This window comes from Tachysurus vachellii, chromosome 7 (assembly GCF_030014155.1).
Source record: "Tachysurus vachellii isolate PV-2020 chromosome 7, HZAU_Pvac_v1, whole genome shotgun sequence".
NCBI classification, from domain to species: Eukaryota; Metazoa; Chordata; class Actinopteri; order Siluriformes; family Bagridae; genus Tachysurus; species Tachysurus vachellii.
In genome coordinates, this window is record NC_083466.1 from 325,001 (window position 1) to 350,000 (window position 25,000).

At 44.8% G+C, this 25,000-nt stretch overlaps 4 protein-coding genes across 6 annotated transcripts in view; 3 read left to right on the plus strand and 1 right to left on the minus strand.

The window, feature by feature from the left end:
- nrd1a (nardilysin a (N-arginine dibasic convertase)) overlaps positions 1-2,559 on the plus strand; it is a 27,154-nt gene extending 24,595 nt beyond the window's left edge. For all 3 annotated transcript variants that reach the window (XM_060873671.1, XM_060873669.1, XM_060873670.1), the window contains exons 25-31: positions 63-201; positions 319-366; positions 614-666; positions 744-827; positions 1,099-1,306; positions 1,410-1,499; positions 1,816-2,559. In XM_060873671.1, coding sequence (XP_060729654.1) covers positions 63-201; positions 319-366; positions 614-666; positions 744-827; positions 1,099-1,306; positions 1,410-1,499; positions 1,816-2,007 — 814 coding nt within the window. In that variant the 3' untranslated portion in view covers positions 2,008-2,559. The remainder of the gene's footprint in view (positions 1-62; positions 202-318; positions 367-613; positions 667-743; positions 828-1,098; positions 1,307-1,409; positions 1,500-1,815) is intronic.
- A 2,038-nt stretch (positions 2,560-4,597) lies between these two features.
- ifi44c2 (interferon induced protein 44c2) lies at positions 4,598-13,117 on the plus strand. Its single transcript, XM_060873667.1, has 8 exons — positions 4,598-4,674; positions 8,631-9,129; positions 9,210-9,261; positions 9,608-9,803; positions 9,905-10,051; positions 10,724-10,895; positions 12,420-12,520; positions 12,766-13,117. The coding sequence occupies exons 2-8, from the start codon at positions 8,643-8,645 to the stop codon at positions 12,940-12,942; spliced, it is 1,332 nt and encodes a 443-aa protein (XP_060729650.1). The 5' UTR covers positions 4,598-4,674; positions 8,631-8,642; the 3' UTR covers positions 12,943-13,117.
- A 2,776-nt stretch (positions 13,118-15,893) lies between these two features.
- On the plus strand, positions 15,894-17,656 carry apoda.1 (apolipoprotein Da, duplicate 1). Its single transcript, XM_060873324.1, has 5 exons — positions 15,894-15,985; positions 16,443-16,570; positions 16,648-16,769; positions 16,930-17,015; positions 17,203-17,656. Exons 2-5 carry the CDS (start codon positions 16,448-16,450, stop codon positions 17,436-17,438), a joined length of 567 nt encoding a protein of 188 aa, XP_060729307.1. The 5' UTR covers positions 15,894-15,985; positions 16,443-16,447; the 3' UTR covers positions 17,439-17,656.
- A 320-nt stretch (positions 17,657-17,976) lies between these two features.
- The window catches only part of copa (COPI coat complex subunit alpha), a 20,572-nt gene continuing 13,548 nt past the window's right edge, over positions 17,977-25,000 (minus strand). Inside the window, exons 12-29 of the mRNA XM_060873668.1 lie at positions 23,898-23,973; positions 23,683-23,765; positions 23,353-23,578; positions 23,112-23,250; positions 22,867-23,029; positions 22,646-22,792; positions 22,349-22,538; positions 22,162-22,257; positions 21,921-22,009; positions 21,681-21,804; positions 20,713-20,802; positions 20,477-20,583; positions 20,185-20,334; positions 19,741-20,085; positions 19,444-19,554; positions 19,135-19,296; positions 18,800-18,994; positions 17,977-18,316 (exon numbers count right to left, since the gene is read on the minus strand). Of these exons, the coding sequence (XP_060729651.1) occupies positions 18,257-18,316; positions 18,800-18,994; positions 19,135-19,296; positions 19,444-19,554; positions 19,741-20,085; positions 20,185-20,334; positions 20,477-20,583; positions 20,713-20,802; positions 21,681-21,804; positions 21,921-22,009; positions 22,162-22,257; positions 22,349-22,538; positions 22,646-22,792; positions 22,867-23,029; positions 23,112-23,250; positions 23,353-23,578; positions 23,683-23,765; positions 23,898-23,973 (2,553 nt within the window). The 3' untranslated portion in view covers positions 17,977-18,256. The remainder of the gene's footprint in view (positions 18,317-18,799; positions 18,995-19,134; positions 19,297-19,443; positions 19,555-19,740; positions 20,086-20,184; positions 20,335-20,476; positions 20,584-20,712; positions 20,803-21,680; positions 21,805-21,920; positions 22,010-22,161; positions 22,258-22,348; positions 22,539-22,645; positions 22,793-22,866; positions 23,030-23,111; positions 23,251-23,352; positions 23,579-23,682; positions 23,766-23,897; positions 23,974-25,000) is intronic.

Here is a 25,000-nt window from a genome sequence, read left to right on the forward strand (position 1 = left end):
AAACTGCTATCATCGGTGTGTTCAGATGGTGAGGTGTGTGTGTGTGTGTGTGTGTGTTTCAGTAAACTAAAGTACAGGAAGTTGTCAGCAGAAGTTCCTGTTCAGTTCAGGGTGGTGGAGCTGCCGCAGACACACAGTGTGTGTAAAGTGAAATCTCTCAACAAAGGAGATGCGAATTCAGAAGTTACTGTTTATTACCAGGTGTTTATTATTACACTCTTTATTATTATTGTTGTTGTTGTTGTTGGAATAATTTGCAATAAAGTGCAGTAGTGATGTAGTTACAGTCATGTTGAAGTTTATTGTTCTGCTTTTCAGTCTGGAGCAAAGAATCTGCGAGAACACACACTGATGGAGCTGCTGGTGGTGAGTGAGTGAGTGTGTGTGTGTGTGTGTGTGTGTGTGTGTGTGTGCGCTCACTTGACATCAGCCTTCCAATCACCAGCTTTATATTTAACTTTTTTTCTCTGTGCCTCAATCAGGGGGCATGGCCTATGTAAATTAGTGCCAATCAGTGAATAATAGGGGTGTGGTTAATAAGAGAGGCTGTAATTCTTAGTATTAAACTCAGTGTGTGTGTGTGTGTGTGTGTGTGTGTGTGTGTGTGTTACAGATGCACATGGAGGAACCATGCTTCGACTTTCTCAGGACTAAAGAGACTCTGGGGTGAGTCACAGATCAGATCTTTTGCTCCTCCATCAGACTCTGATGTTCTTTTACACGTGTGTGTTTTTGTTCTGCAGGTATCACGTCTACCCCACCTGCAGAAACACGTCCGGCATCCTCGGCTTCTCCGTCACCGTAGAAACGCAGGCCACCAAGTTCAGGTGAGTCTGCGTCAACAAGGGCGGGGCTTAATCGGCTGAGTGTCTCTTTACCTTCTCACAGACATGATCAAGTGACATCACGGTACTGATGAGTAGAATGTATTAGCGGTGTTAGCTAATGTAGCGTTCAGGGGCCTGGTGGTAGAGGAGGAGGTGGTGATGATGGAGGTGGTGGTGGTGTTGGAGGAGGTGGTGGTGTTGTCATTGTGATGGGATGTTTTTGTTTTTTTTTGTTGATTACAATCATTGAAACCAAACGTGTGTGTCACAGTACAGAGCATGTAGAGATGAAGATGGAGGAGTTCCTACAGAGCTTTGGTGAGACGTTGGCGGCGCTGACTGATGATGCGTTCAGGAGTCATGTGACTGCGCTGGTGAAGCTGAAGCAGTGTGAGGACACACACTTGGGTGAGGAGGTGGAGCGACACTGGAACGAGGTCATAACCCAACAGTACGTGTTTGACCGACTCCACAACGAGGTCAGTGTCTCTCTCTCACACACACACACACACAGTGGCACAATATGCTGTAGTATGTGACTGTGTGTGTGTGTGTGTGTGTGTGTGTGTGTGTGTGTGTCAGATCGAGGCTTTGAAGCTGATCAGTAAAGTGGAGCTGATTGACTGGTTCCTGCAGCACAGATCTCAGATCAGCAGGAGACTCAGTGTACACGTGAGTGACGTGTTAGAACACACTAATAAATCAGGAATATTATGATGTCACTTATTTTCCCAGAACAGCATGTCGTTCCTTCACCAGCCTTTAATACGATTCACATAAAACCTTCACCTTGTTGTTACTGAGAAACTGCACAGAAGTGTAAAGTCCTCTGTCCTGAAGAAAGGTTCCAGCTTCACGTCTGACTGGGACACAGAGATACACACCTGACCGTTACTCCAGGGGGATCTGATAAAGTGTACAAAGTCTTCATGTCATGTGTCTGGATTGGTTGGTTGATTGATTGATTGATTGATTGATTGATTGACAGGTTGTGGGATTCGGGTGTCAGGAGAACGACCCCCCCGCTGAGGAGGAACCGGAGACGTCTCAGTACGGCGAAGTGTCCAAACTGGTGTTCCTCTGTCCATCACACACACTCCCCTCTGACATCATCATCTCTGACATCAGAGCTTTCACACACACACTCACACTGTATCCATACCACAAAATCCTAAAGTAAACACACACACTCTCTTCTCACTGTATAAAGTTTATTCACATCATTAATACAGTTTTGTTTTTATGACATTGGTGACTTTAATCCTGAGTTCTGCAGGTTATACACAGTTTGATGGTTCCTGAGTTCCATGTGAACCTTGATGAACTCTGATCCCCCTGAGATTCCTTCTGATTGTCTGGGACTTGATTCCTCAGTTTAACTAAACAGCACGAGACAAAGCATGTTTTTATTAAAACACAGGAGCTGCTTTGAGAGACGCTGATGTGTGTGTGTGTGTGTGTGTGTGTGTGTGTGTTGTCTGACTCTGACTCCTACTTCCTACTGTCCATCCTCTCCCACATACACGATCTCACACACACCCATGATTGGAGAATGTCACTTTGATTGACAGGCAAGGGAGATGAAGCCCCGCCCACCGAGACACCACGGACATTTTCACAATCCACTGTAAAGGTTCACAGGATGGACATGAACCAGCGCTGTCTCAGAGAAATAAAGCTCATGATGTAGCACAACTAACTGTAATAAATTAGAAAATAAAGAAATTAAGAAGATTTGTCAACTTTCTTTTGTGACTCACTTCAAAAAGGTTTGTTCAGAATAATTCATTGTGTTCTCCTGATGCCCTCACACTCTGTCTGAGAGAGAGCATGTGTGTGTGTGAGAGAGTGTGTGTGAGCGAGAGTGTGTGTGTGTGTGTGAGAGAGAGCGTGTGTGTGTGTGTGTGTGAGCTAGAGTGTGTGTGTGTGAGAGAGAGAGTGTGTGTGAGCGAGAGAGAGTGTGTGTGTGTGTGAGAGAGAGTGTGTGTGTGTGTGAGAGAGAGCGTGTGTGTGTGTGTGTGTGAGCTAGAGTGTGTGTGTGTGTGAGAGTGTGTGTGTGAGCAAGAGAGTGTGTGTGAGTGTGTGTGTGAGAGAGAGAGAGAGTGTGTGTGTGAGCTAGAGTGTGTGTGAGAGAGAGCATGTGTGTGTGTGTGTGAGAGAGAGCGTGTGTGTGTGTGTGTGTGAGAGTGTGTGTGTGTGTGAGCAAGAGAGTGTGTGTGAGTGTGTGTGTGAGAGAGAGAGAGTGTGTGTGTGTGTGAGCTAGAGTGTGTGTGTGAGAGTGTGTGTGTGAGCAAGAGAGTGTGTGTGTGTGAGCGAGAGAGAGTTTGTGTGAGAGGGTGTGTGTGTGTGTGAGCTAGAGTTTGTGTGTGAGAGAGTGTGAGAAAGAGTGTGTGTGTGTGTGAGCGAGAGAGTGTGTGTGAGAGAGTGTGAGAAAGAGTGTGTGTGTGTGTGTGTGTGTTTAGTAAACACATTTACAGCAGAAAGAATCTTGTATTTCTATGAAGTGAGTTTTCTGACACAAGAATCCCATGTTGGAGTGAACACACACACACACACTCTCACACACACACACTCACCAAACACACACACGGCGGGTGAGATTTTAAAATGAATCTTAAGTTTCACCATAAGTGAAACTATAAACTGTGCAGAAAAATATATAAATGTAACACCAGACTAAAAACAGGACAGATATGTGTGTGTGTGTGTGTGTGTGTGTTTTCTGGTTCCTTTCAAAGCCTTTTCTGAGCCTTTTAAAACTGAAGCGAGGCTGAGTATATGTTTAGTGACATTGGCAGTAAACCTGCGTGTCTTATATGTGGAGTGAATGTGGCTGTAATTAAGGACTTTAATCTAAGACGGCACTCGTGCTTGCTTGTGCACCTTGTGCATGTTTGTGCACATATCTGTGTGACAAGCTGTTCTCAGTGATGAAGATGAACAAAACAGCACACAGGAGACGTCTCACTGATGAACACCTGCAGTCCATCCTGAGAATCTCCACAACACAGAACCTAAACACACCAAACCGAAACCAACTTGGTGCCAAGATGCCAAGCATCCAGTTCTGACTAAACAGCACAAGAGCAAAAAAAACTGAATGTTTTGATTTGTTATTTTTACTTTTTCTGAAAAGCACAAATTTTATTTATATTTCCAGGGTTTTTTAGACCATTATCATATTTTGAATTTGTATGATTTTGACATGAGATATTTTTTTATGGAGAGCAAAATATTTAAAGCTATTTAAAGTTTAAGTTTATGTTTTATAAAATGGCAAAAGAACAAAAAAACTGAATGTTTTGATTTGTTATTTGTACTTTTGTGGAAAAGCAGAATTTTTTTGCGGCATGTTCATAGTTGTAACTTGTATAATTTTGACAAGGGATATTTTGATGGAGTTTATTTATTCTGGAATAAAATGCCTGTCTGTTTTTATTCATATTTATGTTCAAAAAACATTTAGTTTTATCTGTTCAATAAATGTTTATCCTGTTCGACCTAAAGTGTTACTGCTTTTCTCTCTCACACACACACACACACACACACACACACACACCTTGGGCATTGCTCACCTCACATCACACACTTGTCTCAAAAAATATCCCTCACTGCAGACAGAGAAACACACGGAGTAGAGGTGGAAGGAGTAGTAATTAAATGCCGGGAGTTTACCTGAGACCGGGGGGCTTCATGATGATGATGATGATGATGATGCTGTCCACAGCTCTGTGCTGTGGTCATGTGACTGTTTTCTGTAAAACGAAAGTGAAAGTGTTTCTGATATCCGGTTCTCTCGTCGTCTTCTACAGCTGTGAGGAAAGAGACCAAAGCTGTGGTGTGAAAGGTATAGTGGTGTGTAACTGTGTGTAGTTGTGTGTGACTGTGTGTAACTGTGTGTAGTTGTGTGTGACTGTGTGTAACTGCGTGTAGTTGTGTGTGACTGTGTGTAACTTTGTGTAGTTGTGTGTGACTGTGTAACTGTGCAACATTGTGTGTAACTGTGTGTAGTTGTGTGTAACTGTGCAACATTGTGTGTAACTGTGTGTAGTTGTGTGTGACTGTGTGTAACTGTGCAACATTGTGTGTAACTGTGTGTAGTTGTGTGTAACTGTGCAACATTGTGTGTAACTGTGTGTAGTTGTGTGTGACTGTGTGTAACTGTGCAACATTGTGTGTAACTGTGTGTAGTTGTGTGTGACTGTGTGTAAATGTGTGTAGTTGTGTGTGACTGTGTAACTGTGTGTAGTTGTGTGTGACTGTGTAACTGTGTGTAGTTGTGTGTGACTGTGTGTAACTTTGTGTAGTTGTGTGTGACTGTGTGTAACTGTGCAACATTGTGTGTAACTGTGTGTAGTTGTGTGTGACTGTGTGTAACTGTGCAACATTGTGTGTAACTGTGTGTAGTTGTGTGTGACTGTATTTGACTGTGTGTAATTGTAACTGTTTCTGACTGTGTGTAGCTGTGTGTGACTGTGTTTAACTATGTGCAACATTGTGTGTAACTGTGTGTGACTGTATGTGACTGTGTGTGTGTCTGCCCGGACTTTGGCCATGTGCCTTTTGTTTAAGTTCTGTGTTCACGTGTCTGCCCCGCCCTTGTCTTGTCACGTGTCTGCCCCGCCCTTTTCTCCCCCCCCCCCCCCCCGCACACCTGTCCCTCATGTCGGATTAATTAATGGTGCTTGAAAAGCATCATTATTGTTATTCTATATAACTATTATTATTATTATTATTATTATTATTATTATTATTATTATTATTATTATTCCAGACACTTTTTCGGTGTGTAACTTGTCCCGCAGCTTTTGGCCTAGACCCATGAATGAGGTGTCAAATCGCCCGGCTCGTTGAGGACAGGTGTGCTATGACTTTTATAAGCGATCGGAATTCCGGAATTCCCGGTACGGAAGCTCAAAGGTGTTTTTTTCCCCATAGACTTGAATGGGGAATTCTTAAAATTCTTTTGTTCTCTCTGTAGATGTAAAACACACTCTCAATACATGTAACTATCAACTCCACACTATCAAACCAATGATTCCACAAGTATTGGCCCCCAGTCAATACACTTTTGTCCAAAAGTATTGGCACCCCACCGGGTATTCACGTGACGTCACGTGTAGCCCCGCCCCCAAAATAAGCGAAATCAAAAAGTTAGCACAACATGGACATGTCATATATCAAAACACTCAGCACGATGAGGGGAACTGCCTCACGCGTGTTTTGGTCACGTCACGTATGTATGTATGTATGTATGTATGTATGTATGTATGTATGTATGTATGTATGTATGTGTTTATCCCCAATGAGCAAGTCTGAGGTGACTCAGGTGACTGTGGGGAAGAAAAACTCCCTTAGATGGTAAAGGAAGAAACCTTGAGAGGAACCAGACTCAAAGGGGAACCTCATCCTCATATGGGTGACACTGGGGGTGTGATTATAAATATACAGTCTGATAAATGTTGTGTTGGTGTAAAAGATCACATGGAGTTCACATCTCCTCTTTAGTATAGTAGAGTGTAACTGGAGCTGGTAGATCTGTAGATGTCTCAGGATCCTCACAGAGTCGCCCTCATCTCAGTGGAGGTCTAAAAACTTCATCACACAGAAGACGATTGGAGCTGGTACAATGTCTGGGTGTCTCGGGATGGGTAGAAAGAGAGAAGCAGTGGAGAGGAATTAACATATCTGCTGTTCATAAAAATGTGCAAGTCTGATGTAATAGAGCACAATATTATGGGATGTATTATGTGTACGTCTGACTAAAGAGATGAGTTTTTAATCTACATTTAAACTGTGAAAGTGTGTCTGAGCCCCGAACACTATCAGGAAGACTATTCCAGAGTTTGGGAGCTAAATAAGAAAACGCTCTACCACCTTTAGTAGACTTAGATATTCTGGGAACTACCAGAAGTCCTGAGTTTTGTGATCTCAGAGAGCGTGAAGGATTGTAACGTGTTAGAAGACTAGTTAGATACATGGGAGCTAAACCATTAAGAGCCTTGTACGTAAGTAGCAGCAGTTTGTAATCAATTCTAAACTTAACAGGTAGCCAGTGTAGAGATGATAAAATTGGGGTTATATGGTCATACTTTCTTGTCCTAGTGAGAACTCTGGCAGCTGCATTTTGGACTAACTGTAGCCTATTTATTAAAGATGCAGGACAACCACCTAGTAATGCATTACAATAGTCCAGTCTAGAGGTCATGAAAGCATGAACTAGCTTCTCAGCATCAGATACAGACAGGATGTTTCTCAGCTTGGCAATATTTCTAAGGTGAAGAAGGTTGTGTTTGTAATATGGTGATATGATTTTAAAGACAAGTTACTGTCTAATAAACACCAGGTCTTTTACTGTCGAGCTACTAGTAACAGAACATCCCTCTAAATGGAAGTTAAAGTGTGAGAGTTTCTGTGTACTGGTTTTTGGACCTATAATTAGTATTTCTGTCTTATCAGAGTTTACTGTGTGTGACTGTGTAACTGTGTGTGACTGTATATGACTGTGTAAGTGTATGTGATTGTGTGTGACTGTATGTGACTGTGTAACTGTGTGTGACTGTATATGACTGTGTAAGTGTATGTAATTGTGTGTGACTGTATGTGACTGTGTAACTGTGTGTGACTGTATATGACTGTGTAAGTGTATGTGATTGTGTGTGACTGTATGTGACTGTGTAACTGTGTGTGACTGTGTAACTGTGTGTGACTGTATATGACTGTGTAAGTGTATGTGATTGTGTGTGACTGTATGTGACTGTGTAACTGTGTGTGACTGTATATGACTGTGTAAGTGTATGTAATTGTGTGTGACTGTATGTGACTGTGTAACTGTGTGTGACTGTATATGACTGTGTAAGTGTATGTGATTGTGTGTGACTGTATGTGACTGTGTAACTGTGTGTGACTGTGTAACTGTGTGTGACTGTATATGACTGTGTAAGTGTATGTGATTGTGTGTGACTGTATGTGACTGTGTAACTGTGTGTGACTGTGTAACTGTGTGTGACTGTATATGACTGTGTAAGTGTATGTAATTGTGTGTGACTGTATGTGACTGTGTAACTGTGTGTGACTGTATATGACTGTGTAAGTGTATGTGATTGTGTGTGACTGTATGTGACTGTGTAACTGTGTGTGACTGTGTAACTGTGTGTGACTGTATATGACTGTGTAAGTGTATGTGATTGTGTGTGACTGTATGTGACTGTGTAACTGTGTGTGACTAACTGTGTGTGACTGTATATGACTGTGTAAGTGTATGTGATTGTGTGTGACTGTATGTGACTGTGTAACTGTGTGTGACTGTGTAACTGTGTGTGACTGTATATGACTGTGTAAGTGTATGTGATTGTGTGTGACTGTATGTGACTGTGTAACTGTGTGTGACTGTGTAACTGTGTGTGACTGTATATGACTGTGTAAGTGTATGTGATTGTGTGTGACTGTATGTGACTGTGTAACTGTGTGTGACTGTGTAACTGTGTGTGACTGTATATGACTGTGTAAGTGTATGTGATTGTGTGTAACTGTGTGTGACTGTGTAACTGTGTGTGACTGTATATGACTGTGTAAGTGTATGTGATTGTGTGTGACTGTATGTGACTGTGTAACTGTGTGTGACTAACTGTGTGACTGTGTGTCACTGTGTGTCACTGTGTGTCACTGTGTGTCACTGTGAAACCGTGTCACTCTGTAACTGTGTGTGTGTCTTTTTTGTAACTGTGTGTAAATGTGTGTAACGGTATTTAAGCACATGCTACAGTATCTAGCAACATGTAAGCTTATGTTGTCTTTGTGCAGTTCCAGATCTCCATGATGAGTGTGATTAAATCCCACCTGTCCAAGCAGCAGGAGATGAAGCTGTGTTCTCTCCTCGGTCAAGCTAAACTCAGTCTGTTGTTCAAGGCCAGCGTGCACGGCTTCAACATCAACATCTTCCACCAGAAATGTGATCGTCAGGGTCCCACCGTCACTGTGGGCTATAATAACTCGGGCTACATCTTCGGGGCATACACCAGTAAAGATTACGCTCTGACAGGGCAGAATATTGCTGATGATCAAGCCTTCCTGTTCAGCTTCAATGCTCATGATATGGATAAAGCTCCTCTGCGTGTGGTGAGCACAGAAGCACAGCGAGCGTTCATTGATGGAAACACTGGTCCTAATTACATCTCCTTGGTTTTTCTGTACAACAACACCGCCACTGTGTACAGCAACCCAAACACGTATCTTTTTGACCCAGTGGAGATGCACGGCAATGACCTACAGCTGAGCGAGTGTGAGGTGTACCGAGTGGAGGGTGAGATTCATTTCAGCTCAAAGAGTAAAGCACAGACGGTACATGTGAACACCTGAACATTAGTGTTGATTTCTCTGCAGGGTTTGGATCTCTCATGGAGAAACCATGGAGGAACATCGAGTGGAGTTTAGAGTAAGAAAAAGTGCTTTTTCCACCACATCTTTATCTGTTCAGCAGCTTCCACCATGACAGAACTGGTTCCGCTGGACTAGAACCGAGGAAGTGATGTCATGAACTCCGAGGGTTATTTTATGGAGTTCTCAACAGATCGTTAAACAAAATTCCACTCTGAATGACGCTCATTAAAGTTTAGATTAACATTGATCGTCAGGGAGAACTTCTTCCTCTGGTCTGGTCACTTCAGTGTCCTATAGTGATGTTCAGCTACGTGTTAGTGATGGTGGTGCTGTAGAGCTCTCAGGTATAAAGATGCTTGATGTGTCTGAGTGTGGAGTTTAACTGTAATAACTGTGTGCAGGACGAGGAAGTCTCTGATAGATGTCATCTCACACTGGACTCCGAGTGTGAGCTCAGTGCAGAAAGCTCGTGTGTTGCTTGTGGGTGCTGTGGGTGCAGGAAAATCCAGCTTCTTCAACTCGCTTAACTCTGTGTTTAAAGGCCATGTGAGCTTCCGCGCCAACACCGGCACCGCGGGCACCAGCCTCACCACACAGGTAACTCTAAGTTCACTGAAAAACTTCATGACTTTTTATTACAGAGCAGCTGATGACAATGATCATGGTGTGTGTGTGTGTGTGTGTGTGTGTGTGTGTAGTTCCGTATGTACTCCATTAAGGTGAATGATAAGTTCCTGCCCCTCATGCTGTGTGACAGTATGGGACTGGAGGAGGGACATAACGCTGGACTGGACATTGAAGACTTCACCAACATATTAAAGGGACACATTCAGGACAAATACCAGGTGGAGCTGATGATTATAATCATACTTTATCATCTTAATCATACTTACTTAATGTCATAATTCTCTCACTCTCTCTGTCTCACTCTCTCTCTCACTCTCTCTCTGTCTCACTCTCTCTCACTCTCACTCTCTCACTCACTCTCTCTCGCTCTCTCACTCACTCTCTCTCACTCACTCTCACTCACTCTCACTCACTCTCTCTCTCACTCACTCTCTCTCTCACTCACTCTCTCTCACTCACTTTCTCACTCACTCTCTCTCACTCTCTCACTCACTCTCTCTCTCACTCACTCTCTCACTCCCTCTCTCTCACTCTCTCTCACTCTCTCACTCACTCTCTCTCTCACTCACTCTCTCACTCTCTCACTCCCTCTCTTTCACTCTCTCTCACTCTCACTCTCTCTCACTCCCTCTCACTCTCACTCTCTCACTCACTCACTCTCTCTCTCTCTCTCTCTCTCTCTCTCACTCTCTCTCACTCTCTCACTCACTCTCACTCACTCTCTCTCACTCACTCTCTCTCTCTCTCTCACTCTCACTCTCTCACTCACTCTCTCTCTCACTCACTCTCTCTCTCTCTCGCTCTCTCTCACTCTCTCACTCACTCTCTCTCACTCACTCTCTCTCTCTCTCTCACTCTCTCTCTCACTCACTCTCTCTCTCTCTCTCCAGTTTAATCCATCAGTGCCTCTCCAATCAGATTCTCCTTATTTTTGTAAAACCCCGACTATAAAGGAACAGATCCACACTGTGGTGTATGTGATGGACGCCTGCAAGGTCACACTGCTGTCTGAAAACATGATCAATAAACTGGCCGCTTTCCGCAGAAAAGCTAACAACATGGGTACACACACACACACACACACACACACACACACCGACACAAATGTATTTTTTAAAATACATTCCACCAGCTTGGTGCCAGAACAGCAGTTCAGAGGTGCGGTGTGAGGAGTGATGAGGGCTTTGAGGTAAGAGGGAGATGGTCTGTTTATGGACAATCATCAGTGTTTAAACCTGAGGTGTTCAGCTACAGGAGCCAGTGGAGGAATACAGCAGTGTGGTGGTGTGAGAACTTAGGCAGGGTGAAGACAAGTCACACTATGTCGCATTATGGATCATTTACAGAGGATGAGTTGTGTTCATATGTAGACCTGATAGAGAGAGCTGCAGTAGTCCAGTGTTGACATGACAAGAGACTGAACACGTACCTGAGCAGCCTGTGAGGACAAAAATGGCCGAATCCTTGTTGTAGAGAAGGAACCGACATGAGCGAGTCACATTAGCAACATGAGAGGAAAAGGACAGTTGATTGTCCATGGTTACACCAAGGTTGTGAGCTGTGGCTGAAGGGGAGATCAGATCGTTGTGCAAGGATATAGCAAGATCATGACCTGGGGATGAATCACCTGATGATCTGCAGGTCAGTTTTGCTAGGATTGAGCTTTAACTGATGAGCAGTCATCCATGATGATATTTCTGCCAGACATGATGAGATCCAGTCAGAAGCTGTGGTATCTGAGGGTGGGAAAGAGAAGATACACTGCATGATCTAGCAGCATGTAGTTTCTCAGAGGCTGTCTCTGTGGAATGACTGTTGGGGTCTTGGAGGTTGGTTGAGGTCTTGGAGGTTGTTCTGTGAGAGATAGACAGACAGTTGATTATAGACAATGCGTTCAAGAATTTTTGAAAGAAACGAGAGAAGTGATACCGGTCTGTAGATACTGATGTCTGATGGATCCAGAGCAGGTTTCTTTAGGATGGGAAAAACCCTTGTTCTCTTGAAGTTAGTTGGTACCTGACCAGATGTTATGGATCTACTGATTATAGTGGTAATGAAGGGCAGAAGGTCTTGTGAGATGGTCTGGAGCATAGTGGAAGGGAGTGGATCCAATGGGCAGGTGGTAGGATTGCAGGACTGGATGAGATGTAAAATCTCTCCTGCTGCTACGGTTGAGAAATGCGACAATGAAGGAATAGGGAATCCTGACTGTGAGATATAAGTGCAGTCGGGGCTGAAGTGAAGGTCCTGCAGATTTCCTCGTGGTAAAAAGAAGGTCTTCTGCAGTCAGGGAGGAAGTAGAGAATAAAAGATGTTATGGAGCTTCTGAGGATCTTGTGCCGAAGCTTCAAGCTTTTCCTTGTAGAAGGAAGTTTTGGCAGAAGTCACATCTGAGGAGAACTTGGCCAGGAGTGTACAGTAAGAGTCAAGATCTGCATCAAGTTGTGATTTCTTCCACTTTCACCCGGTTGATCTTAGCTCTCTTCGATTGTTGTGCAACACATCTGAAAGTGTGTGAATATTTATGTGTGTATGTTTACGTGTGTGTGTGTTTACATGTGTGTATGTATGTTTGTGTGTGTGCAGGAATACCACAGATGGTTCTGTTGACTAAGGTGGATGAAGCGTGTCGCTCCGTGGGAGAGGATCTGAAACACGTCTATCAGAGTCATTACATCTACAAGATGGTGAGTCAGATTTAGGAAAGTTCTATTCATTTCTCTTTTAACTCTAAACTCAGACTCAGTGAGTCTAACAGAGCAGGACAGTTTTTGGTGTAATTTAGCTGCTGTTGTTGAGACAGCTAGTGTTTTCTGATGTTAGCGTGCTAGTTTATATGTATTAAATGATCAGTCTGTACTGGAGCTCTAAGGTTTTTAACACACAACAATGACACACACCAAATAAATCTAATACTTGTGTGTGTGTTTAGATGCAGGAGGTGAGCGTACGTCTGGGTGTTTCACTCTCTGCTGTGGTTCCAGTGAAGAACTACAGCAAAGAGCTCGAGCTTGACCTGGACATTGACGTCATGCTGCTCAGCGCTGTTTTGCAGATCATCAGAACCTCTGAAGCGTACTTTGAGGATGTCTCCTGTGAGGAAGAGTAGAGTCCAGAACGATAGACACTGCAGACTTTAGACTACTGTCATGTAACTAAACCTGCTTCAGGCTTCATAAATGTGTGTGTTTATATCACATCTATTCAGTTTTACTTCCACTTCTACTGAATATAACTGACATGAGCAGATGTCTGCTTTCTGAAATAAAGATATTACAAAAAGACAGATGTTTATTTTTGCTGTTGTTAACTTCAGTTGTAATAAACACCATAAATCACACGGCTGTGTGTTAAAGTGAAACTCTGATGGCACAATAACACACTGTACATCCTCTACACCATAGGTCACTAACAGGCGGACCGCGGTCCGGGTCCTGACCCAGAAGCTGCCCAATCCGGACCCGGACCTACAGCCAAAACAAAAGGTTATGATTTAAAACTTGACGAAGCGCTTCTATTTTAATCGGCGCAGCTTTTGCAGTCTTTACGGTAGTGATAGTGAAAACGTACAGACCAATCAGGTCTGTGTATTACTGAAGTAAACACTGTGACTCAACAGTGCAAGACAGATGAGAGAGAATTAGAGTAAAGTTACACGTGAAAGAAAGATAGTGATACATGTAGAAAACAAAGGGAGAGAAACAGACGAGTGAGACGGAGAAAGGGAGAGAAACAGACGAGTGAGACGGAGAAAGGGAGAGAAACAGACGAGTGAGACGGAGAAAGGGAGAGAAACAGACGAGTGAGACGGAGAAAGGGAGAGAAACAGACGAGTGAGACGGAGAAAGGGAGAGAAACAGACGAGTGAGACGGAGAAAGGGAGAGAAACAGACGAGTGAGACGGAGAAAGGGAGAGAAACAGACGAGTGAGACGGAGACTGATTTCTGTTCACACTTCACACTAAACCAGTGTGTCTCATATGTACAGAAACTGTGACACTTATTAAAAGTGACAATGTGAAACACCATTATGAGACAAAACATAAAGGTTCTGAACAAACATATCCACTCAAATCTGAAGACAGCGTCCCTGAGACAGCTTTCCCAGGTCTGAGGGAAGTAGCCCTATACATCCTGACCATGTTTGGCTCTACATACAACTGTGAGGCAGCTTTCTCTACAATGAACATAATCCAAACTAAATATGGTTCCAGGGTCACTAATGAGCACCTCCACATGTGTATGAGAGCGGCCCTGACTCCATTCAAGCCCAGGTTTAACCCTAACCCAAGCCCAGGTTTAACCCTAACCCAAGCCCAGGTTTAACCCTAACCCAAGCCCAGGTTTAACCCTAACCCAAGCCAAGCTAGAGCTCAGTTCTCTCACTGAGATATAAAAGGGAAAGTTAAGCACTTTATTTAAACATACACAATTTTCACATTTTATTTATTTTCTCTTATTTTGAAATGTAGCCCTACTTTTATTTATTTAATGAGAGAACGTTATACATATCTACAATCATACATATGTTCAGTTCTATGTTACATGACAATAAATATTTAGTTTTTGAATTGTACTGAATTTATTTGATTTGACAGTCAGGTAGGGGGGCACGGTGGCTTAGTGGTTAGCACGTTCGCCTCACACCTCCAGGGTCGGGGTTCGATTCCCGCCTCCACCTTGTGTGTGTGGAGTTTGCATGTTCTCCCCGTGCCTCGGGGGTTTCCTCCGGGTACTCCGGTTTCCTCCCCCGGTCCAAAGACATGCATGGTAGGTTGATTGGCATCTCTGGAAAATTGTCCCTAGTGTGTGATTGCGTGAGTGAATGAGTGTGTGTGTGTGTGTGCCCTGTGATGGGTTGGCACTCCGTCCAGGGTGTATCCTGCCTTGATGCCCGATGACGCCTGAGATAGGCACAGGCTCCCCGTGACCCGAGGTAGTTCGGATAAGCGGTAGAAGATGAATGAATGAATGAATGACAGTCAGGTACTGATTCCTTGCAGATGTTGATACAACTACTAGGTTACTTAAATATATCTCACACTAACTAGTGAGACTTTATGATCTTCCGGACCTTCGCTTCAAGAAATTTTCTCTTACTGGACCTCTTTAAATTTTAGTTGAATACCTCTGATCTAGAAGGTGTTGTAGCACACGGGTTACTAAGCTCACACTTAATAACATTCACAATGTTCTTCAGTCAGGGTTGAGGTCTGGAAATAGTGCTGGTTAAAGTAGTAAATGACCGAACACTGGTCTCAGATCAGATTGTGGCTCTCTGCTTGAGGATGCTGCAGCTTTTGGACAGATTTTTCTCACACTCTCCTGACTCAGGTCTCATTCAAATCACTTCTTTATACTTTTGTCTGACACACTGCACTTTTCAGCTGTTTGTGAACATTAGTGTATTAGCGTTCACAGCTATGGTGATGACACAAGGAAGGTTACATAAGACACTGGAGAAGGAGTAACTTTATTATTCGATAGATAAAACAAATAACAACAAAAAACGTGTTCGTCATGATCAACACCTCCGCTGTGGAGCCTGAGAGGACAAAACTGTCCATCTTTAATGTTTAGCTTTAACCCTAAAACACTAAGTGTGTATTAATGAGTTTAACTCCACAGCTCTGGGTCTCACCACATTATTACTGAAGTAGATTATTGTCTTTAAATGTTCAGAAAATCCTAGGAGTTGATTCATGAATCCAGTTTTGAAAAAAATGCTTATTGGATGAATTATTAAAACTGGACCTATTATTATTATTATTATTGTTATTATTATCTCTCAATAAAAGGATAAAAGTTTTCTTTTGGTTTTTGAGTGAAAACCTCAGAGATTTGTGTTCATGTGCCTCGTAAACTCCTGACTTACATTTATCTAATGATCTGCGTCGTGTTGTTAATAAAGTGAACACAACGTCTCATATGTCATGGGTTTAGAGAGAGAGAGAGAGAGAGAGAGAGAGAGAGAGAGAGAGAGAGAGAGAGAGAGAGAGAGAGAAACAGACACAGACGGAAAGAGACAAAGAGAGAGAAACAGAGAGAGAGAGAAACAGACACAGACAGAAAGAGACAGAGAGAGAGAGAAACAGACACAGACAGAAAGAGACAGAGAGAGAGACAGAGAGACTCCTACAGAGGCGCTGCAGGTAAATCACCATCATTGTTAATAAAATATTATTTTTCTAATGAAATGTAAACATTAATGAATCCTACATTCATTAATTATTGTCAAAATGTTTATTACGTCTTTACATTTATCTGTTATTCAGTGTGACGTGTTTCAGACTCTAAAATGTTTAAAAGTGATTCTTCTTCTGTTTAAAACTACTCTGAAATATGTAAAAATACTCTATTATTATTATTATTGTTGTTGTTATTATTATTATTGTTATTGTTATTATTATTATTATTATTATGAGGTTAAATCTGAACATACTGTAAAGTTTTTGCAGCTGAATTTAATAAAAGCACTTTAATCATCATCATCATCATCATCATCATCATAGTAATTGGAAACTTCTTCAATTTGCCCAAATAAACAGAAGATACACAACATACACAAATGCAGAAGAACGTGTGTGTGTGTGTGTGTGTGTTTTACAGGTGAGATGGAGGTACAGGTGTGTTTTGTGCTCTCATTGGTTACTGTGTTGTTTGTGGTGGAGGCTCAGGTTCCTCACTGGGGCTCGTGTCCTGAACCCAGCACTCAGCCTGCCTTCAACCTCAAACAGGTACGATTTCAATACCACACCTTCACTACTGCTGACTCACCTTGGTCTTACACACACCTGTGTGTGTGTGTGTGTAGTTTATGGGTCGCTGGTTCGAGGTGGCTAAGCTCCCGGCACAGTTTGAGAAGGGCAGATGCATTGAGACGAACTTCACACTGATGACCGACACGTCGGCTCGTGTACAGAGCTCCGAGATCCTGTAAGAGTCTGTGTGTGTGTGTGTGTGTGTGTGTGTGTTGGGTCAGGGTACCCTGACCGTGTTGATCTAGTCTGTGTTTAATCTGTGTGTATTGAAGTCTTTCTGTGTAATGAACTGTGTGTGTGACGTTACTGACTAAAACTTGTTCACTCACATGTAGAAAAGGAGAAGTGAGAAGGATCGAAGGAACAGCTGTTATTGAAGACCAGAAGAACCCAGCAAAACTGAGCATCAGCTTTTCATACAGTAATTAACACACACACACACACACACACACACTAGAACTGATCTAAGAACCACACTGAATGTACTTGGAAGTTCACAATACAGAAACTAGAATCTTTGCCATGGAAACAAGAACCATGTCAGAGACTAGAAAGAGAGAGACAGGAGGGTTGCCAGATCCTCAGTGAACTGTGTGTGTGTGTTGCAGTTCTTCCCTACACTCCGTACTGGATCCTCTACACTGATTACGTCCACTCAGCCGTGGTGTACTCCTGCACAGACATTCTCAGGATCTTCCACGTGGACTTTGCATGGATATTGGGACGCAGCCGCACTCTGCCTGAGTCCACCATCCAGTGCGCTAAAGAGATCTTCATGAAGAACTGCATCGATGTGAGCCGCATGATGGCCAGCTCACAGTCAGACTGCTACAGAACCACATAGAACCGGGTGTGTTTCAGTCCACTGTAGTGCTCCATCACTCAATATAATCACTAGAGCACTTTGGTTCACTATGTAATGATTTTACATCCACACTGAGTGAGTCACGTCCTCATCCTCACATACTGACTGTGTGTGTGTTATAATTAATAGTCACATGACGCCTGCACTTTCTAACTCACTGATCATGTATGAAATATAAAACACAATAAATTCCTCTAAACCACCATCATGCTCAGTGTTTCCCTGCTATACTCTGCCCCCGTGTGGCGGATCAGAGAACTGCAGTTGATCTCTTAATTGAGTCAAGACGGAAGACTCGGTTTACAGTGAAGAGTCGACTCTTTCAGCGTTCAAACTGCTCACGCTACTAAAGTTTAAAAACGGTTGCAATATTTACTCTTGATCTTATTTTGTTTACAGTCGTTCCTTCACAAATTAACAGGGAATTTAATAAAAATATACAAAAATGTTTTAATTTAAACTAAGTAATAGAGCTGTAATGTGAATGAACACAATGAGTCACTCAGAGAGTCACAGACAGGACACAAGAACAGCACACGGCTTTATTTCAGGTTTAAAGAGTTGAACACAGAAGTGGAGTGTGTGTGTGTGTGTGTGTGTGTGTGTGTGTGAGTGTGTGTGAGAGAGAGAGCTACATAAAGCGAGCAGAACCAACACACATGCAACAGCGAGAAGCACATAGCCTTTAGTTACACTATACTGTATGTTCTGATAATCTACATAGAGTTAGATTTACTTCTGTATCTATAGATGTGTGTGTGTGTGTGTGTGTGTGTGTGTGTGTGTGCGTTGCTCCTTTAGCGGAACTGCAGAGGACTCACACGCAGCCCGATCACATCTTTACCGATCTCTGTCACCTAAAGAGAGACAGAACACGGAAGTGACATCACTGTGGATTCTGATAAAACAACCAATCAGAACTCATTAAAAAACAAGATGTAAAAATAAACAAAGGAAGAAATGCCAGGAGTGGCAAGAGAGAGAGCAAGACAGAGCGAGAGAGAGAGCGAGAGAGAGCGAGAGCAAGAGAGAGAGCAAGAGAGAGAGCAAGAGAGAGAGAGACAGAGCAAGAGAGAGAGCAAGAGAGAGAGCAAGAGAGAGAGAGAGAGAGAGAGCAAGAGAGAGAGCAAGAGAGAGAGAGAGAGACAGAGCAAGAGAGAGAGCGAGAGAGAGAGAGAGAGAGAGAGAGAGAGAGAGAGAGAGACAGAGCAAGAGAGAGAGCAAGAGAGAGAGAGAGAGAGAGCAAGAGAGAGAGCAAGAGAGAGAAATAAAGAAAGAAATAATCAGTAAAGCTTTACAGTGAAACTTTGTGTGTGTGTGTGTGTGTGTGTGTCACTGACCTGTGTGACCCTGCACACTTGCCCTTTGTAAGTGGGGCAGTAGCAGGCCCCAGAGAGAGGGCACTTCTCCACAGGGCGCCCGCGATACAGAGGGGTAAAGGAGGCAGCACACAGGTCGAAGGGGTTGTGGGGGTCATAGTTGAGCTGGTGGGCGTCAGTCAGGTTCTTCTCACACGCTGCCAGGATCTTACGTGTCTGAAAGAAAACCAGCGCACATGAGGTCGCGTCCCAAATCACACACGTCAGCGGTAGAGCAAGATTCACCAAACATGTTTAACATGTATGTTAAACGGGGTAGAAGTCTGTGGGTGGTTGTTATGGCAACCAATCCTCACCTGTTGGGCCACCTCGGGCTTGGGTCCGAGCTCGAGCAGGCGGCGTGCGAACCCTGCGGCAGTCTTAAAGTTTTTCAGTTTGAAGAAGAGATTGAGCGCCGTGCGTAACACCAACACCATGTGGACCGGCTGCAGGTTACAGTGTGTGAAATACGCCGCCATCTACACACACACACACACACACACACACACACACACACACACAATGCATACGTTTATTCTTCTGAAATATTTGTGACTTAAAGCATAAACATTCATCTACCATGAGAAAGAAAAAAAGGGGGGGGGGGGGGGTTATGCCATCAGTACCTCACACTGTCTCTTCTGTTGCTCCAGCGTCTCTTTAGGAAGCCTCTTCCTCTCCGTTTCCATGGTGAGACCCACAATGTACTCTTTACAGATAGTGATCAACTGCTGGGCCTAGCAGTCACACACACACACACACACACACACACACACACACACACACACACAGAGGGGTGAGTGAGATAGAACACTGGGGCGTTAGGGGTGTTAACGGTGTAAAGGATGTAGCAGCATTTAGGGCATTAGAGGCATTAAGGGCGTTAGGGGCATTTAGGGCGTTAGGGGCATTAAGGACACTACCTCAGCAATCTCCTGTTTGTTGTCGAGCACCAGCAGGGGGACAGACAACAGGATGCTCCTGAACTTGTCGACAGCCTCGTCAAAGCGCCCCGCGGTGGTCATCTGGTAGCACTGCTGTAGGCGAGCGATGAGGTCACGCAGGTGCAGCCCCACTGCCGGGACGCCACCCTTCTGCCCGTCTCGCTGCCTCCTGCCCTCAGCCGTGCCCCCGTCCCTCAAAGGGTGTGAGAAGAGACAGGGCAGAGACGGAAGCCCCACGTAGGACACGCGTCCCCGTGAGTACGCCTGCATGAAGAGGGGCTTCAGCGGCTCAAAGCAGACCACGCCCACTTGATCGTGTAGCAGCTGTGGGGGGCGGAGTCAGAGAGGGACAGAGTTCTCATTGCTGGTTTGGAAAGAGTACGATGACGATAAGTAACAGACATTTATGTGAAAAGTCTTTACCCTCATGGCTGTCTCGAAGGATCCGGCCAGGATGTGATCAACCGGCAACTGGGAGTTGTTACACCACATCTGGGTGGGGCTAATGCCTTTAGTGGGCGGGACAAAGAAGCCCTCACCTTCAGCACCGCCCCCAGCACCAGCTGGCACATCCTATTGGTCCAAACGGAAGGAATAAAAAGATGCATCAATCAAAACATCAGAAAATGTTCAGTCAATCAAAAATAAATACAAAAAGGAGAGGCTGATGGGTATGAAGCTGTGTGTGTGTGTGTGTGTGTGTGTGTGTATTGACCAGTTCAGGTGGAAGGTCCAGATCTTCCTCCACCTCCCATCCTCCTCCTTCCTCCTTCCCAAGAGCTCCTTCATCACCCAGACCCTCCTGAGCGTCCATAAAGCCATCTGCAGCACAGCAAGGACAAATTACCAACACAAAACTACACAAGTGCAAAGGTTGTGTGTGTGTGTGTGTGAGAGAGAGAGAGAGAGTGTGTGTGTGTGTGTGTGTGTGTGTGTGAGAGAGAGACGGACCTTCGTCCAGGTGGAGCTCTGCATCTTCACCCCATCCTTCTCCTCCAGGAGTGTCCATGTCCAGATCGGCTGCCATCTGACCTGCTCTCCCTGTAAGAGGAGCGATTAGATGAACACACACACATCAGGATGTTGTTCACAGAGACACAGGACACAGGACACAGAGCACAGAGACACAGGGACACAGGACACAGAGACACAGTACACAGAGAAGAGACACAGAGACACAGAACACAGAGACACAGGACACAGAGACACAGAGCAGAGACACAGAGACACAGGACACAGAGCACAGGGACACAGAGCACAGGGACACAGAGCACAGGGACACAGAGCACAGGGACACAGAGCACAGGGACACAGAGCACAGGGACACAGAGACACAGGGACACAGAGACACAGTACACAGAGAAGAGACACAGAGACACAGAGCAGAGACACAGAGCACAGAGACACAGGACACAGAGACACAGAGCAGAGACACAGAGACACAGGACACAGAGCACAGAGACACAGAGCAGAGACACAGAGACACACGACACAGAGCACAGAGACACAGGGACACAGGACACAGAGCAGAGACACAGAGACACAGAGCAGAGACACAGAGACACAGGACACAGAGCACAGGGACACAGAGCACAGGGACACAGAGCACAGGGACACAGAGCACAGGGACACAGGACACAGAGCACAGGGACACAGAGCACAGGGACACAGAGCACAGGGACACAGAGCACAGGGACACAGAGCACAGGGACACAGAGCACAGGGACACAGAGCACAGGGACACAGAGCACAGGGACACAGAGACACAGTACACAGAGAAGAGACACAGAGACACAGAGCAGAGACACAGAGACACAGGACACAGAGACACAGAGCAGAGACACAGAGACACAGGACACAGAGCGCAGAGACACAGAGACACACGACACAGAGACACAGAACATGTGACCTGAGCCGACCTTTAGCAGCGATGGCGCCCTCAAAGAAGCCCTTAGAGACGGTGAGCAGGGGCCAGTTTGTGTCCAGGGGGTTGATGGGAGGGGGGGGCTGAAGCAGTTCAGCGTTAGGGTCTACCTCTGGGATCTACACACACACACACACACGGTTTGTTTTCACACTGCACATTGTTGAACACTAAACACTGTGTGTGTGTGTGTGTGTGTGTGTGTGTGTGTGTGTGTGTGTGTAATAATGTTTACCATCTCCTTCTCCAGGTCAAAGGTTTCTTTGAGTGCTTCTGCCTCCTCGTCCATGCCGTGTGTTGCTGCAGTCAAGTACGCCAAAGACTCTGTACACACATACACACACACACACACACACACGGTTACACCAGAATAGCAAGTAACATAAAACTGCACGGAAGTATATGAGTGTGTATTGTGTGTACTATATTGGAGTGTATTAACTTGTGTGTGTGTGTGTGTGTGTGTGTGTACTTACTCTGCCCACAGTTCTTGAGAATGCGCACTCTCTCGCTGACATCCCCCAGATACAGAGCTCCCTGATAATGTCCACTCATGTCCTTTCTGATCTCAGCTACACACACACACACACACACACACACAGAGTTACAGACACAGTGCAAACTGCTAACTAACACATATCCCAAGGCTTCTCAGACACACACCAATCTTCATCATCTTGCGGAGCTTGGCCAGGTTCCCTGTGATCAGGTAGAGGAAGGTGAGCTTGTCGAAGTTCTTGGTTCTCTGGTAGCACATCTCCACCACCTGGTGATGTCCCTGCAGCAGAGCCGCCTCCCCCAGACGTTCCCAACAGCTCCGATCGTCCAGAGCCTTGGCCGCCTCCAGCGCCACCTGCAGCACGAGGATGGTTGTGTCAGTGTGTGTGTGTGTGTGTGTGTGTGTTCACAGTGAGTCACAGACTACAGCAGGGTGATGGGACACGGCCACACGTTCCTCACCTCGATGTTTCCACACTCCAGGGCCAGACTGAAACGAGTTTTCTCATCCTTGACAAAGTGTAGCGCCACCTCTGGGTAGCCCTTCTTCTGCAGGTACGCGATGATAGACTGACCCACCAGCTTAGAGTTACGCACCATGTGCAGCACCTGAGGAATTATGGGTAAGCATTTATCTTCAGTCAGCACAGATAAAGGCTTCATCATTTATAGCCATCACTGACCTCTTCATATTTGCGGTTAACGAGTGCGAGTTTAAAGCGGTACTCGGTCGGGTCGATGTTGAGGACGCGAGGTCTGCACTCCCGATCCAGACAGTACACACTGTTGCCCCTCACACGGGTCACGTAGATGGGCAGGTCCAGGGTGCGGATGATACCGTGATCACTGTGGGGAGGGAGGAGGGAGGGGGATTAGTGTTATATGGAGGTGTAGGTTTGTCAGGAGAGAGACAGACAGTGTGCGTTACCCTGAGGTGAGGGCGTATTTGATGTGGTTGGAGGTGGTGTAAATAAACACGCCGCTCTCGTCCCACGCGCCGCTCTTCACACGGATGTTCTCGTGAATGTTACACAGACTCTCTAACTTCCTGTTGCAGATCATAATGGCTGTAGAGACAGGTGAGTGTTTTAGAACCATTATTAATACATCAATGATGTCGACATACAGATCAACATCATGTGTGAGCAGCAGTAATATCAGTGCAGTACCGTGTTTGGCCAGTAGGGCGACATGGCTGGTGTCTGAGCTCCACACCACGTATTTGACTTTGGCGATTTTGACGGTAGCGAGCGAGCGCTTCTGCTGCACGTCGAACAACGTGACTCCGTCTGCGTCCCTCAGCAGTAAAGAACCTGTTCCTGCGTAGAAGATCTCCTCACAGCTAGGCACCTGCACCTTCTTCACAATCTCGTTCTTCAGGTTCTTTATAAGGAGCTATGGAGTGATTTTACACACACACACACACACACACACACACGTGATTAGGAAGTGTGTGCTGCTGAATGGGTGTGAACAGGAAGTGTGTACTGTCACCATACCGAGTGCATGCGGTCCAATACAGCAAAGCGATTCCGGGCCACCCACACGGCTGTGAGTCCTGATGAGCGCTTTCCCTCTGGGGCTAAAACACACACATTACTTAACACCTGAGGGGAACTGCAGGTCAATAGGTCAATAAGTGTGTGTGTGTGTGTGTGTGTGTGTGTGTGTGTGTGTGTGTGTGTGTGTGTGTGTGTGTGTGATCAGGGCTCACCGTCAGGGTTCTGTGAGTCACTCTCTCGAGGGATGGAGTACAGGTCATATGTGCTGTTCTCCAGATTAGTCGCCCTCTGAAAAACACAAGAGTGTGTGTGTGTGAGAGTTAAGTGTGTGTGAGAGTTAAGTGTGTGTGAGAGTTAAGTGTGTGTGAGAGTTAAGTGTGTGTGAGAGTTAAGTGTGTGTGAGAGTTAAGTGTGTGTGAGAGTGTTAAGTGTGTGAGAGTTAAGTGTGTGTGAGAGTTAAGTGTGTGTGAGAGTTAAGTGTGTGTGAGTGTTAAGTGTGTGTGAGTGTTAAGTGTGTGTGTGAGTGTTAAGTGTGTGTGTGAGTGTTAAGTGTGTGTGTGAGAGTTAAGTGTGTGTGAGAGAGTTAAGTGTGTGTGAGTGTTAAGTGTGTGTGTGAGAGTTAAGTGTGTGTGTGAGAGTTAAGTGTGTGTGTGAGTGTTAAGTGTGTGTGTGAGAGTTAAGTGTGTGTGTGAGTGTTAAGTGCGTGTGAGAGTTAAGTGTGTGTGAGAGAGTTAAGTGTGTGTGTGAGAGTTAAATGTGTGTGAGAGTTAAATGTGTGTGAGTTAAGTGTGTGTGTGAGTGTTAAGTGTGTGAGTGTTAAGTGTGTGTGAGTGTTAAGTGTGTGTGAGTGTTAAGTGTGTGTGTGAGTGTTAAGGGTGTGTGAGAGAGTTAAGTGTGTGTGAGTGTTAAGTGTGTGTGTGAGTGTTAAGTGTGTGTGTGAGAGTTAAGTGTGTGTGAGAGTTAAGTGTGTGTGAGAGTTAAGTGTGTGTGTGAGAGTTAAGTGTGTGTGTGAGAGTTAAGTGTGTGTGTGAGAGTTAAGTGTGTGTGAGTTAAGTGTGTGTGAGTGTTAAGTGTGTGTGAGTGTTAAGTGTGTGTGTGAGAGTTAAGTGTGTGTGTGAGTTAAGTGTGTGTGAGTGTTAAGTGTGTGTGAGAGTTAAGTGTGTGTGAGAGTTAAGTGTGTGTGAGAGTTAAGTGTGTGTGAGAGTGTTAAGTGTGTGAGAGTTAAGTGTGTGTGAGAGTTAAGTGTGTGTGAGAGTTAAGTGTGTGTGTGAGAGTTAAGTGTGTGTGAGAGTTAAGTGTGTGTGAGAGTTAAGTG

What these genes read in the sequence shown, in the direction of transcription:
- ifi44c2 (XM_060873667.1), top strand. Translation starts at nt 8,643, where the DNA reads ATGATGAGTGTGATTAAATCCCACCTGTCCAAGCAGCAGGAGATGAAG. An exon ending in TGAGGTGTACCGAGTGGAGG is followed by an intron (nt 9,130 to 9,209) that starts GTGAGATTCATT and finishes ATTTCTCTGCAG; the next exon opens with GGTTTGGATCTCTCATGGAG. An exon ending in AACATCGAGTGGAGTTTAGA is followed by an intron (nt 9,262 to 9,607) that starts GTAAGAAAAAGT and finishes AACTGTGTGCAG; the next exon opens with GACGAGGAAGTCTCTGATAG.
- apoda.1 (XM_060873324.1), top strand. Translation starts at nt 16,448, where the DNA reads ATGGAGGTACAGGTGTGTTTTGTGCTCTCATTGGTTACTGTGTTGTTT. An exon ending in CTGCCTTCAACCTCAAACAG is followed by an intron (nt 16,571 to 16,647) that starts GTACGATTTCAA and finishes GTGTGTGTGTAG; the next exon opens with TTTATGGGTCGCTGGTTCGA. An exon ending in GAGCATCAGCTTTTCATACA is followed by an intron (nt 17,016 to 17,202) that starts GTAATTAACACA and finishes TGTGTGTTGCAG; the next exon opens with TTCTTCCCTACACTCCGTAC.